The sequence below is a fragment of the Rhinoraja longicauda genome, chromosome 27 (genome assembly GCF_053455715.1).
Source record: "Rhinoraja longicauda isolate Sanriku21f chromosome 27, sRhiLon1.1, whole genome shotgun sequence".
NCBI lineage: Eukaryota > Metazoa > Chordata > Chondrichthyes > Rajiformes > Arhynchobatidae > Rhinoraja > Rhinoraja longicauda.
Genome location: NC_135979.1, coordinates 18,811,352 through 18,825,585, shown reverse-complemented (window position 1 = coordinate 18,825,585; position 14,234 = coordinate 18,811,352). Strand labels below are relative to the sequence as shown.

Sequence of the window (14,234 nt, the reverse complement as noted above, 5' to 3'; positions counted from 1 at the left end):
GGATCTAACAATAAAAATTAAAGGGAGTAGATCCGGGAGACAATAACCACAGTTGTACATCCAACCCCTAACTCAATTTTCAACTTTTAATTTAATTTTTTTATTTTAGTCCTGTGCCAAACACATTTACTTTTCTAAAAATTCAATAAATGGAGACCATATTTTAAAAAATAGCTCAGGTTTGTCGATTAAGGCAAACCTTATTTTTTCCAAATGCAGGGTCTCTGTCATTTCCGTAGTCCACATTTTAATTGTGGGGGTTATTGGTTTTTTCCAAAATTTAAGTATTAATTTTTTCGCAGTTATTAGACTGTAATCAAGAAAATGTACCTGACTTACTGTAAAATTTGTAGTATGTTCTGATAATCCTAATATAATTAATTTTGGGTCCATATCTAACTTTTTATTAATAACTTTAGAAACTATTTTAAAAATCTCCAACCAGAAGTTTTGCATTTTTATACAAGTTACGAAAATATGAGAAAATATGACTTACATTTTCTGGTGGTTCCATTTTAGTTACTGTCATATTTTCATAAGATTCAGTCGATGTCATGTTATCCATTGTCATATTATCCATTGTCATATTATCCATTGTCATATTTGCATAGGACATTGTTGAATTATCTGTGGTAAAAGAAAATAAATATGTATTTTTCCAAACTTTCTGTCAGATTTGCTTCCTTTTAGACGTTTCAGATTTCCGTTACACATTTGGCGAACTCTGTTTACTTATCAAGGCACTGATTAATAATGATAAATGATGTATATTTCCACCTCAGTCTTCCTAACCTGACATTCTATACTGAAGCAACCAGTGATATCAACTGGAAATTGTGCCAACTAGTTTTCTTCCTTTATCATATCATATCATATATATACAGCGCGGAAACAGGCCTTTTCGGCCCACCAAGTCCGCGCCGCCCAGCGATCCCCGTACATTAACACTATCCTACACCCACTAGGGACAATTAACCTACATACCTGTACGTCTTTGGAGTACGTCTTTGAGCCGAGAGAATTGCTACCAAGACGTTTTGGAGTAATTTATGATTTTATGTTGTTGTGCGAGTTGTGTGACTGCTATGTAGGCAATCTGTTTTACATCTCTCCTGCTCTGCATTTCCTTTGACTTCTCTTTGAAGTGGTGTTGGGCCAGCGACTGGCACTGTCATTCCCACCATCAGGCAAACTGAAGGTTGAAGATGGCCCAGCAAGGAGAGGGGCAGCGGTTCGCAGGATGAGAGAGGGGATGGAGGCGGCCGCAGCAATGGGCTTGGTTGGCCAGCTGCAGTTGGGACTTGCGAAATGCGCCAAAACGTGGCGGCTGTTCCATATAGACTTAGCAGGCTGTTTCTATATATCACGTACTTATGTATGTCAATAATCTTCTGATCTGCATGCCAAAAAAAGAATGTCACTGTTCCTTGGTACATGTGATAATAAAGGAACCGTTGGATGCTTTAGACTGCAGGAAGATATCGATGATCTAATCAGTTGGACAGAAATTGGCAAATGGAACTTATCCCAGCAAAGTGTGAGGTTTCATGTTTGGGAGATACGGAAAGGCCAGGGGATATACAATACGTGGGAGGATATTAAGCAGCACGAAGGACTAGAGGGACCTTGGAATGTATAAAGGTAGTATGGCTAATAACATGGTTAAAAAGACATATGGGATGTTTTCCTCTATTAGCTGAAGCATGGAATTAGAGCAGGAAGTATGGGCTTAAACTATATACAGCACCAGTAAGGCTGTAGATTATAGCTCTGATCACCACGTTACAGGAGATGTAATTGCATTGGAAAGGTTGCAGAGGGGATTTCCAAGGATGTTTCCAGTACTGAGTATCTTGGCCTGCATGGATGAGTTGGGCTGAGGGAACCTTTCCCGTGTTGTTTGTCTCTAAGACTGGCAAATTGGAGCGACAAGGAAAGATCAGATAAACATGGATTCATTTTGGCCAGGCCGCATTTGGAGCACTGGGAGCAAATTTGGGCACCATATCTGAGGAAGGACGTGCTGGCTCTGGGGAGGGTCCAGAGAGTCATTCCAGAAGAATGATTCCAGGAATGAGTGGGTCAACATATGGTGAGTGCTTGACACCACTGGGCCTGTACCCGCTGGAAGATTGAGGGGGGCCTCATTTAAACTTACAGAATAAAAAGAGGCACAGATAAAGTGGACGTGGAAAGAATGTTTACACTGGTGGGAGAGTCTAGGACCAGAGGTCATAGCCTCAGAATTAAAGGGCGCTCTTTTAGAAAGGAGGTGAGGAGGAGCTCCTTTAGTCAGAGGGTAGTTAATCTGTGGAACTCCTTGCCACAGAGGGCTGTGGAGGCCAAGTCTGTTAATACTTTTGAGAGATAGATCAATTCTTGATTTGAAAGGATGCCAAGGGTTACGGGGAGAAAGCAGGAAAATGGGATTAGGAGGCAGAGATCAGCCATGATTGAATGGCGGAGTGGACTCAATGTGCCGAATGACCTAATTCTACTCCTATAACTTGTGAACTTTAATTAAGTTTATGAAAGGCCGAGATTGAGTAATAGGGAGGGATCTAATTTCAGTAGCAAAGGGGTTAAAAAAAGCCAAGGGTTAAAGATTTAAGATAATTAGTGGAAGGATGAGAGGGGGAGATGAGATAAGACCTTTCCATACTGTGGTGATTGGGGTCTGAAACTCATTTCCTGAAATGGTGGTAGAGGCAGAAACATCATCACATTTCAAACATGGGGTGGCTTGGTGGTGCAGCGGTAGAACTGCTGCCGCCTGACAGCATTTGCAACGGCGGAGACCTGTGTTCGATCCCGACCACTGGTGCTGTCTGTACGGAGCTTGCACGTTTGAATTTTCTACGAGATCTTTGGATTCCTCCCACACTCCAAAGACGTACAGGTATGTAGGTTAATTGGCTTTGTGTATGTGTAAAATTGGCCCTAGTGTGTGTAGGATAGTGTTAATCTGCAGGGATCGCTGGTAGGCACGGGCTCGGTGGGCCGAAAGGCCTGTTTCCGCACAGTATCTCTAAACTAAACTAAAAATTTACTTGAAGAGCCATGGCCTGCAAAGCCATGGACCTAGTGTTGGAAGGCAAGGTTACGCCCAACAGCTCCTTTATGACTAATACAGTCATATTAGTTGCTGTCAAGCAACCTCCTTCTGTGCCAGAGTATTGCTATGATTCTATGACAGTGATTTTACACTGTAATATGCAATGTAATAAATAAATAGTTACGTTGGGCATTTTGCTCTCAGTGCAAGTTTATTTTCCCACAGAGAGACTCCCTCCCCACAAACAAAAATGTTTCAAGGGTATATACTTATATTATCAGTATGCAATACAAACATTGGAGATGCTGGAAACACTGATAAAAGGGTCATCAACACCAGAAATATTAAGTCTGTTTCTCTCCCCACAGATAATGTCAGATCTGCTGAGTATATAAGAGTCATAGAGTGATACAGTGTGGAAACTGGCCCTTCGTCCAACTTGCCCGCACCGGCCAACGTGTCCCAGCTACACTAGTCCCACCTGCCGGCATGTGGTCCACATCCCTCCAAACCTGTCCTATCCACGTACCTGTCTAACTGTTTCTTAAATGTTGGGATAGTCCCAGCCTCAACGACCTCCTCTGGCAGCTTGCTCCAGACATCCACCACCCTTTGTTATCCCTCAGATTCCTATTAAATCTTTTCCCCTTCACCTTAAACCTATGTGTCTGGTCCTCGATTCGCCTACTCTGGACAAGAGACTGTGCATTTCTGTATTTTCTACTTTTAGTTTGCTTACCTTCAGAACTCTGAACATTGCAGAATATTGCAATACAAAGCAGGAAGAAACCTGTGGGGGAAAAAAGCATATGTCAATATTATCATAAAATGAATGCCTTCAGTTTTAATTTCTGGTGTTCTTTCTTTATTCAGGCACCTGTGGCTATTAAAGGCAAATAGCTCAACTTTGTGTTTCCATAATAAATTTCAACTAACTGGGTAATAGTAATGAATAATTACAACGAATAGTGTAGGAAGAAACTGCAGATGCTGGTTTAAACCGAAGATAGTGACTTTCAGTCTGAAGAAGGGTCTGGACCCGAAACGTCACCCATTGCTTCTCTCCAGAGATGCTGCCTGTCCCGCTGAGTTACTCCAGCTTTTTGTGTCTGTCTTCAATTATAACAAATAAATGTCTAGCACTACAGATGTGCACTGCTATGTTTTTTTTTTAACCCCTGAGTTGCCCAGCAGCACAACTGACTAATATATTATATTATATTATATAATGACAAATGGATGAGGTTGTTCGACGGTCCGTGCAAACCGATATCTGCAGTTCATCTGTATCTTGAAAGGCTTGTTGTTACAGCAAACTATTTGGTTCACAAGAGAAAATATATTGCCAAGACAGAGATGCCCATGGAAGCTATCCGTGTGACAGGGTGCCATTGTGGGGCCATTTAGAACAGGATAGTACAATTTTATAGTCAGAGAGATCACACATTTAAGAAGGAGTTGAGGAGTATGGTTTTCCTCACAGAGCTCTGTAACTCTATGGAAACCTGTTCCAGACAGCTGTAGAGTACTGAGTATACTCAGTATGTTAGACATGTTCAGCTTACTCAAGGCACAGGGAGAAATACTTGCGCAGAGGAGTAGAGCATTATAGCAAACAGAAAGGCTAAAGAAGTGCAATTAAAATGTTTACGGGTTTGTTTATTTTAACAAACACAGTGTGCAGAAATTTAAATGTTAATGTGGATTAAAGATTTTGCTGTACTGTTTGGCTTGTGCTGGGAGAATTATGTGAGCAGTGTGTTACAATGGTACTGGTGGTTGAAGGTGTATTATGTTGACCCAAGGATGGTGGAGGTGCTACGAAGTTGGGAGCCACTGGCTACGTGAACTTTGCAGAGGAAAGCCCAGGTGAGACCTTTCCCCCATAAGATAATGGCATCATTATGCGACAACATCCCATAGGTTCATGATGTTTACATGTGATCCATCATCAGAAACCCAGTCAAGGATTGTTTATCCACAAAAGAATACAGAAATAGAAAATATCTACCTATAAGATGTTGGATCTTGTTGGCTCTGACTACCATACTTCACCCCCTTAGGAAAGTCCAGTGGGCAGGTCACCAAATAAATCTGAAAAAGAGTTAAACCGCTTTGATTAATATCAATTAAAGCTTAAAATACTTTTATGTTTCCATAATATTAATGCATTTCCTGATTTCTACATAAGCAAAGCATGGTTGACCCGGCAACAATGATCCTTATCTTCAAGGCCTGGATTTCCTAAAGGAGACACCTCAAAGCAATGGAAAGGTTTCTCACTAATACTTTCTCCACAAAATCCTTCATATTCCCTGGAAGAATAAGTATTTGCCAGTGTTCTCTCCCAAACCAATGTTCTCAGCATTGAGGCCCCGGTTACACTCAGGTAGTGCCACTGGGCAGCCCATGCCATTTGCAGGCCTGTCACCAGACTCTTGAATCATACTCCATATTCCAAATTCTGCCATTGGGAGAGAATACTAGGGGGACCAGGGAAACAGACCAAGTGAAATGCTCCAAGCCTCTTTGAAAAGTTGTTTTGGGAATTGCTGGCCTACAACCTTTCAAAATGGAAGGGCATTTGGGAATGGAATTGGGAACATCGAGTCCAGGCATCAACTCACACAGAATTCCTGTATGGAGTGCGCCACCTCACCAACCACCATTTCCCTGCCCGATAGACAGCTACTACCCCATGTGTGAAGAGTCAATTGATCCCACCCTAGCGATCCACATCCTGCAGCAATTATGTTTGTTCTAACTAAGCTTCTGGTCAGTGGAGACCGCAGACATGTCAAAACCACAAAAAATTAATGTGATCCTCATTCCTGAGTGAAAAAAGACAGAATGCAATATCAAGAAGAAATTTCTTCTTACATTATAGATCACATGCAACAACAAAAAACCCCCAAACTGATGGCTTCATATTGCAACAAGGATTTTCCTAAATCCCATGAGTACTGACCTGGAAACACTTTTGAAGGGAATTGATAAGAAAACATTCCCAAATCAAGGTGACTGTTCTAGACTTTCGAAGGTGTGGGCTGAATTTTAAGGTACAGCAAAATGCGGATGGGGTCAACTTGGTATGGTTGGCAATGCATTAAAGATCAGTTCCAATCTGTCCATTTCCACATTTAGTTCTGGTACTCTGAGCTGTTCGCAAGAAACTCCTCAGGATGGGTGTGGATTATGTTTTGGCCCCTTGGTTTTACAGAGTTTGACAATGAAATCATAGTTTGCAAAATAACAGCCACAGCAGAAAATGAAGACATGTTTTCCCTTCGCAATCATAGATGTTGATAGTAACACCAATATTTTTATTATATTAATCCCCATATGCCCCAAGAGAAGCTGGTGGAAAGTCTCCTTTGCAAACCACTGGGGTGTGTTATGGTATTCCCTTAGTGCTGTTAATGCAGAAGGTTCAGGATGTTGACAGTGCAATGAAGGAATAATAACATTTGTCCGAGAGAGGATGGTGTGTGACTTGCAACTGGTGACACGTGCATGCTTTAGTCCTGCCACCTGTTTTGGAAGATGCTTATGGCAAAGCCTTGCCAAAGTTGCCGCACTACATGTTGTGCAAAATGCACACTGCGATCACAGTGCACTGACCGTAGTGGAAGCCAACGTCCATGGTGATGAGTGAAGTGCCAAACAAGTGGATTGTTGTGTTATGCAGCCTTGTAGGGAGTGGTCTATCACACCCTTGCCTTGTGTCTTGTACATGATGAAAAGGGTCTGGGGTACCAGCAGGTAAATCACTCACTGCAGGAGACCCACCTCTTGCATCAACAGGAATGATGTGTTGTTCCTAGCCTCTAGTCAATGGAGCCCCCAAGAAATGCACGACAGTGACTCAGAATTGGCAATGCCATTGAACGTCAGTGGTACATGGATAGACTCACAATGGATGGGAACAAATAATCATAGTGTCATACAGCACGGAAACAGGTCCTCCCTCAGCCCATCCTGTCCAAGAGGCCAATCAAGCACTCTTTTACACAGGTCCTAAATGGATTTCATTTAATAAACCCCCCCCCCCCCCCACCCTTTCCCTACAATCACACCACTGCAAATTGCCCCTACACTCACCTACACACGAGGGGCAATTTGCAGTGGTTGACTAACCTACCAACGCAACAGTCTTTGGGGTATAGGAGGAAAATGAAACATGCAGGGAGAACATGCAAACTACATATCAGCTGCAGTGGGTACCAGGCGGGAAGCATCTTAATGGCCTTCAGATAGAATGATAATTATTGTACCTTTTCACTGGTGTGTTTTAGCAGAAGGTAACACCCAGATTTAATACATGAATGGCTGATGAATTATTCCCCATTTTCACACTATGGAAGCTAGGGCCATTCTCGTAGTACTGCAGCCCTGTGGACTGCTGAGCCCGACCACGGCTTGTGTTTTTGGCTGACGGTCAAAGGAACAATTTAAACAAAGTAATAATCTTCTGGGAATTGAAATTGAATTGAAGTGCCAGCACCACAGTTTGATGCCGAATCAAGTGAAACAAAAGGGCTGAGACAGCCATGGCACACTCTCTCCAAAGCTGCTGCTGGCTGGCGACACAGAGGTGGGCAGCAGACTGTGGTGAGGGCGAAGTTTGAAGTTAAGGGGAGGTTAAAGCTGTGGGGCGACTGGGGAGAGTAGGAGAGGGTGTCCAGGGGTGAGAAGCATGGAGAAGTTGGCAAGATCCTCGTTTCAGCAGGATAGCAGCAGAGAGTGGGGAGAACGCAATGAGCTTTTAAGGAGCATTAAGACACCATCTGTACATAAGCATCTTTAGTTGACATAATTATATTTGGTGTATAATATTTCCTTTGGCACTTGTCTGCAGTTCCATTCTCCGGCTAAGGGTGACTGGAACAAACGGCAGAGAGCAAACGGCAGAGAGGGTTGGAGAGGCTAGATGCGGGAAGATTGTTCCCGATGTTGGGGGAGTCCAGAACCACGGGTCACAGCTTAAGGATAAGGGGGAAGTCTTTTAGGACCGAGATGAGAAAACATTTCTTCACACAGAGAGTGGTGAGTCTGTGGAATTCTCTGCCACAGAAGGTAGTTGAGGCCAGTTCATTGGCTATATTTAAGAGGGAGTTAGATGTGGCCCTTGAGGCTAAAGGTATCAGGGGATATGGAGAGAAGGCAGGTACAGGTTACTGAGCTGGATGATCAGCCATGATCATATTGAATGGCGGTGCAGGCTCGAAGGGCCGAATGGCCTACTCCTGCACCTATTTTCTATGTTTCTATGTAAACTATGACAGCGAGCTTGCGATACCTTGCTGAGCTCAGTGGAGAGCTCAACACCTGACCGCAACCCCAGAGTGACCAACATTTAGTGAGTCAGGGAGCAGGACTCCATCTTAGACTGCTGCTGGCATTAGAGTGCTGAGCTTCCCAGAGCAAAAGTCAGCTCAGCACAGAAAATCAAACTTCTTCTTTACCAGTGGGAGCTGATGGAGCACCCACATTCTCCACTTCACTCTCACACACGTACCACCGCCCTGGCCTCATCTCCACACCTCACAACTGACACCCACTGATGGCAATGAGGCCAGAGGAGGCACGACGTTTGAAGCGGCCACATTCCTCTCCTTTGCAGGGCACACCGTAAAGAGTGTGTAACCTCTGCCGTAAGGCGAGGTAGAAGATGGCTGACGAGTATCAGTGTAAAAATAATCTCCCAGTGGGCGATTGCAATCTGCCATGCACCAAACCAAGTTACATGCTACAAAACAGGCTACAAAGTGAAGCCCCGCAGGATCGCTGGCAACAAAACTTACCTTCCCAATGAACTCATTGATGGTTTTGAACAGGTCAGTGGAATGAGGACACCTGCCCCAACAGCCTGAGGTACACCTGTACTCAGTCACCATTGCAGATGTCAGATCAGCCTTGCTGAGAGTGAAGAAGTGGACAGCAGCTGCCCCGATGGAGTCCCCGGCCAAGTTCTCAGGACCTGCGCGGACTAACCAGCAGGAGTATTGGCGGACATCTCTAACCTCGTGTTGTTCCAATCTGCTTCTAAAACACCACTGCCACCTCAGTGTTAAAGGATCACAAGGTAATGTGCCTCAATGACCATCGCCCCGTGGCTCTGACATCTATCGTCTGGAAATGTCTTGAGAGGCTGGTCATGGCACACATCAACACCAGCATCTCATTCCACCTTAATCCACTGTAAATCACCTACTGTCACATAGGTCCATGGCAGATGCCATCTCCCTGGCCCTACTTCATCCCTGGAACATCTAATCCATACTCCTGAACCTAGGACTCAGGACCCCCCCCCCCCCCACCACCACCCTGCCACTGGATCCTCAACATCCTGCCCCACAGACTGCAATTAGTAAGGATGCTGACAACACCCCATCCTGAATACTTCCTACGTATTCGCGTCCTCAACACCAGTGCCCTGCAAGGCTGCACACTCAGCCCCTTACACACCCCGTACACTTGTGACTTTGTGGTCAACTTCTGCTCTAACTCCATTTAGAGGTTTGCAGATGATACCAAAGACTCTTACCAATTTCTACAGATGCATCATGGAAAGCATCCTATACGGATTCATCACAGTTTGGTGTGGAAACCTCTGTGTCCAAGATCGCAAGAAATTACAGAGGGTTGTGAAAGCCACCTAGTCCATGACACAAACCAGCCTCCCTTCCCCCAGCCTCCTTGGCTCGGAGTACCCTTCACTCTCTGTCACAAAGCAGCCAGCATAATCAAGGGCCACTCACATCCCAGTCATTCTCTCTTTTCCCTCTTCCGTCAGGCAGAAAATTCAAAAGCTTGAAAGCACATCCCACCCAATCCAAGAACAGCTTCTTTTCCGCTGTGATCAGACTCATGAACCGACCTCTCATTTGGTTAGGGTGATCTTCAGGTCTCCCAATCCACCTCCTGATCTCCCAAGATGGACACAAAATGCTGGAGTAACTTAACAGGACAGGCAGCATCTCTGAAGAGAAGGAATGGGAGACACAAAATGCTGGAATCACTCATCTATATCTCTCGTTTCCTTTTCCCGTGACTCTCAGTCTGAAGAAGAGTCTCGACCCGAAACATCACCCATTCCTTCTCTCCAGACATGCTGCCTGTCTCGCTGAGCACCCGCACGGTCACAGGGAGAATGTACGAACTCTGTACAGGCAGCACCCTTAGTCGGGATCAAACCTGGGTCTCTGGCACAGTAAGGCAGCAACTCTACAGCTGCGCCACCGGGCCGCCCTAATTTTTGAACCCTTTACGTGGCCTTGTGAGGAATCCCACACAGCTGCTGCAGCTGTTCACCTGTGCAGGAGGATGTTAACGGGAGTACAGAGCACTAATCCGGCAGGGCTGGCATCAAAGTAAAAGAATTGCTCAATCTGCATGCTTCCGGTGGCTGTCAGTTGCAAAGTTTAACCCCCCCCCCCTCTCAGTAACACAGTAGGATTTTGTAACAAAGTGCATACATAGAGTCAAAAGGGAGCCAATATGGCATTGAGTCAAATTTTGTGAACAGGAGCTCAGCTGTTTAAATTTTTTTTACATTATTTTATTAATCAAAAATATTTATTCAAATTTTAGAAGAATATATACAATACAATAAAACCAAAACAGAATCCATTACCATAATACAAGACAAACAGTAAACTATTATACAACTATCTTACACTCCTTGTCAAGGATGCATTCAACCTCCCGCGGTGCCCAGCGGTCCCGGAAATTCCCCAGGGTGCCCGTGGACAGCGCGTAGTCCCTCTCTAACACCACCCGGGCACGGACATCGCCCCGGAAAAGGGGCAGGCAGCTGGCTCGGGCAGAGCCCTCTTCCGCTTGGCGCCATGACTCACAAATAGCCAGTTTGGCCAGGCCCAGGAGCAACCCAACCAGGACATCTTCGGCCCTACCCTCTCCCTTATGCACAGGGTGTCCAAAGATGAGGATGGTGGGTGAGAAGTGCAGCCAGAAGGCAAGGGGCGGCCTCTTTAGATAATGGTACAGGGGCTGCAACCTCACACACTCCATATACACTTGGTACACAGACTCTTTCATCACGTAGACGCGGCAGGCGGCTGGCGATTCTGTGAACCACGAGAGAAACAAGTTGCAGGGCACTCCTCGGTGCAGTACCCTCCACCCCTGGTCCCCGATGTAGAGGGGGAGAATCCCTGCATAGAGGGACCCCCACTGGGGGGCTCCCTCGTGACCAGAAGGCAGCCCGACTGCCACTTAATGTCCGGACGGTAGACAGGGGGTGGAGGAGGAGCCCATACAGGACACGCCTCACTCCGTCTTGGAAGGAGATGAAGGGTGTCGAGGAAAGGCGGCTCATGTTGTGTGGGACTGGCTAGGAGCTTAGCTGTTGGAAGGTTTTATATTCCTCCACGCATATAGCAGTGAGTGATGAAATGGGGTCACTGAGTCCACAGCGATCATGAAACTCTGTCAGACTCTAGTCCAATCTCATTTTATATTCCCCACAGATTATACTACTCATCTGCACATCTGTGCGATTTACAGTGACCAATTAACCTACCGACTTGTGGCCTTTAGCACATGGGAGAAGACTACAGCACTTGCAGGAAACCTACTTCACCGCAGCACTGAATGTCAGGATTGAACCTGGCTCCCTGGGGCAGCGAGGCAGAGGCTCCACCATCTTTGGCTTAGTGCTCGCCCCACAATAAACCGTAAAGCACACAACTCCCCTCCCCATCATTCGAGGGCTATGTGATATTTTGCTGAAGAATGAAGGATCCTAACATTGCTCTAGGATATCAAATGTACAGAGACAAGAACTCACTCACACAGAGCGGGGAACTTGCTTACAGATTGGAATTCATATCAAAGGAGAGAGTGAAACTCATTCACTGATAGAGTGGGTTCTGCAACACGGAGACTGGAACTCAATGACCAGACTGTGATCTTGATGCGGAGAGACAGTGTTTACCCAGAAACTAGTCCAAGCACAGAGACTATGTTATATGCACTGCAGAGTTGGTTTTTGTACTCAGAGAAATTAGAGCTTACACAAAGAGACCGGCACCAATAACACTGTTTGTGATTACCCTCAGATTAATAATTGTAAAAGGCGATAATTCACAATGAGACTGGTTCTCACTTACGCTGAGACGCGTACTCACACAGTTAAACGATTTGGGGATTTTATTTATTGATTTACAAAAGATGAACCACCTCGTAATTTAGAATAAAAATAAAAGTATTGGGTTAAATGGTCATACATATTTTGGAAAGCACAAGGAGAATAAATTCAAGCTTTCCTGTTGCTCCTGACTTATGGTAACTCCTTACTAATAGCCTCCTGCACACTTCCTCCCACAGTCTGTAAAACATGCAATTTAGTTCATTAATTTGGTGTGACGAGCTTATCATTCCATTGAAATCATGGTATCGAGCCTTTGATTTCAGTGTTGCCATGTTCCCCCATTACAAATCAACTTTTCCTTACTTGTTTCCAACTTAGTCCCCTACTAATACATTGCAAATCCGGAAACAATTGGCCGTGCTGCTGGAGTCATAGAATCAGTTCATAATGGTGGGTGGCTCTCAGATGCCTAACAGATGTCCGCGAGCATTTTAAAATTTTTGTTCATTTTGCCATAGTAAACTGATAGATGCTGCATTAAACTAACATGACGCACAACTTAAGGCATGAACATGCTCGATTGGAATTGTGGCACAGTGCAGCAAGAGGTTACAATTGTTACTTCACAACTCTGAGAACCTGTAGGTATTTGATGTGTGTGCTGGGATCACTTGTAGCGAAGATATGCCCTTTTTAAGTTCAGACAAGTCACTGTGTTGTCACGGATTGACTTAGTGTGAAATTGCTATGTACAATAACAAGGGGAATATGAATACTAGATTTTGACCAAGTGAAGTTATTCAGTTACAAGGCAATCAGTTGAATATTTAGGGGGATAGACACAAAACGCTGGGGTAACTCAGCGGGACAGGCAGCATCCCTGGAGAGAAGGAATGGGTGACGTTTCAGTCTGAAGAAGGGTCTCGACCCAAAACGTCACCCATTCCTTTTCTCCAGCGATGCTGCCTGTCTTGCTGAGTTACTCCAGTATTTTGTGTCTATCTTCAATTTAAACCAGCATCTGCAGTTCTTTCCCACACATACTCAATATTTAGGGGAATTGCTTTTGGAAATAATAAACAGGGAGAAGTTTGGCAGAAAATAATGAACCAGTAAAGGAGAACCAGGAAGTATTTAATGGAAAATCATATTTGCTAAATCTAATTACATTTTTTTAATGAGGCAACAAAGAAAATGGATGTGACAACGTAATTGATACAGTGTGTATGGACTTTCAAATGGATTGAATAAAATACCACATATTAGACTTGAAGCTCAGAATCACAGAAATGGTGATAATGTGGATACTAAATTAGATGAATGTCAGGAAATGCTGGCTTTAAGATGAAGAGAGACATTCATCCCGTTCCCAAGATTCAGTTCCAAGATCATTGCTGCTTTGATATTTTTAATGACAAGGATAAAGGATGGAACAGTGAAATCGGCAGATGCACAGTACTAGGAGCTGTTGTAGATGGTGAAGACAAGTTTAAACAGGACGCCGAGAAGCTAATTTTATGAGAGAACTCGGTACTGATACTTGTTGAATGTAAAAATCTGTGTGGAAATACTTTTCAGTAGAAAGTGTGGATATATGCTAAGTGTACAATCTTAAAGGAAGTACAAGGCCAGAGAGGTCTGATGGTGGTAATGTGTGAAAACAGCAGGTGATACCAGCAAAGTAGTTAATGAAGTAAATCATGGTCACTGATTGCCTTGGTATATTTTTGCTCTCGGATTCAGATTCTCCTTCTGCCATGCTCTATGAGATTGCAAGTCTACAGGTGCCTTCCCATGCTGGATGAAGCTACACACTGGTTACTTCCACATTGCCACATCCTCCCACCTGGATGAGGACAGTATAGAAGACAGTCTGAAGAAGGGTCTCGACCTGAAACGTCGCCCATTCCTTCTCTCCTGAGATGCTGCCTGACCTGCTGAGTTACTCCAGCATTTTGTGAATAAATACCTTCGATTTGTACCAGCATCTGCAGTTATTTTCTTACACTACAGAGAAGAGACCCTCCTCGTTCTCCGAAAGTTTTGACAAAACACGTTATATTA

At 44.4% G+C, this 14,234-nt stretch overlaps 1 protein-coding gene and 1 long non-coding RNA gene across 3 annotated transcripts in view; both read right to left on the bottom strand.

The window, feature by feature from the left end:
• The window catches only part of LOC144606793 (uncharacterized), a 538,285-nt gene that overhangs the window by 50,906 nt on the left and 473,145 nt on the right, over positions 1–14,234 (bottom strand). The gene's annotated exons all lie outside the window — the stretch shown is intronic.
• LOC144606861 (uncharacterized) overlaps positions 1–14,234 on the bottom strand; it is a 53,130-nt gene that overhangs the window by 16,398 nt on the left and 22,498 nt on the right. For both annotated transcript variants that reach the window (XM_078423299.1, XM_078423300.1), the window contains exons 2-4: positions 5,067–5,149; positions 3,795–3,845; positions 497–627 (exon numbers count right to left, since the gene is read on the bottom strand). In XM_078423299.1, the coding sequence (XP_078279425.1) occupies positions 497–627; positions 3,795–3,845; positions 5,067–5,103 (219 nt within the window). In that variant the 5' untranslated portion in view covers positions 5,104–5,149. The remainder of the gene's footprint in view (positions 1–496; positions 628–3,794; positions 3,846–5,066; positions 5,150–14,234) is intronic.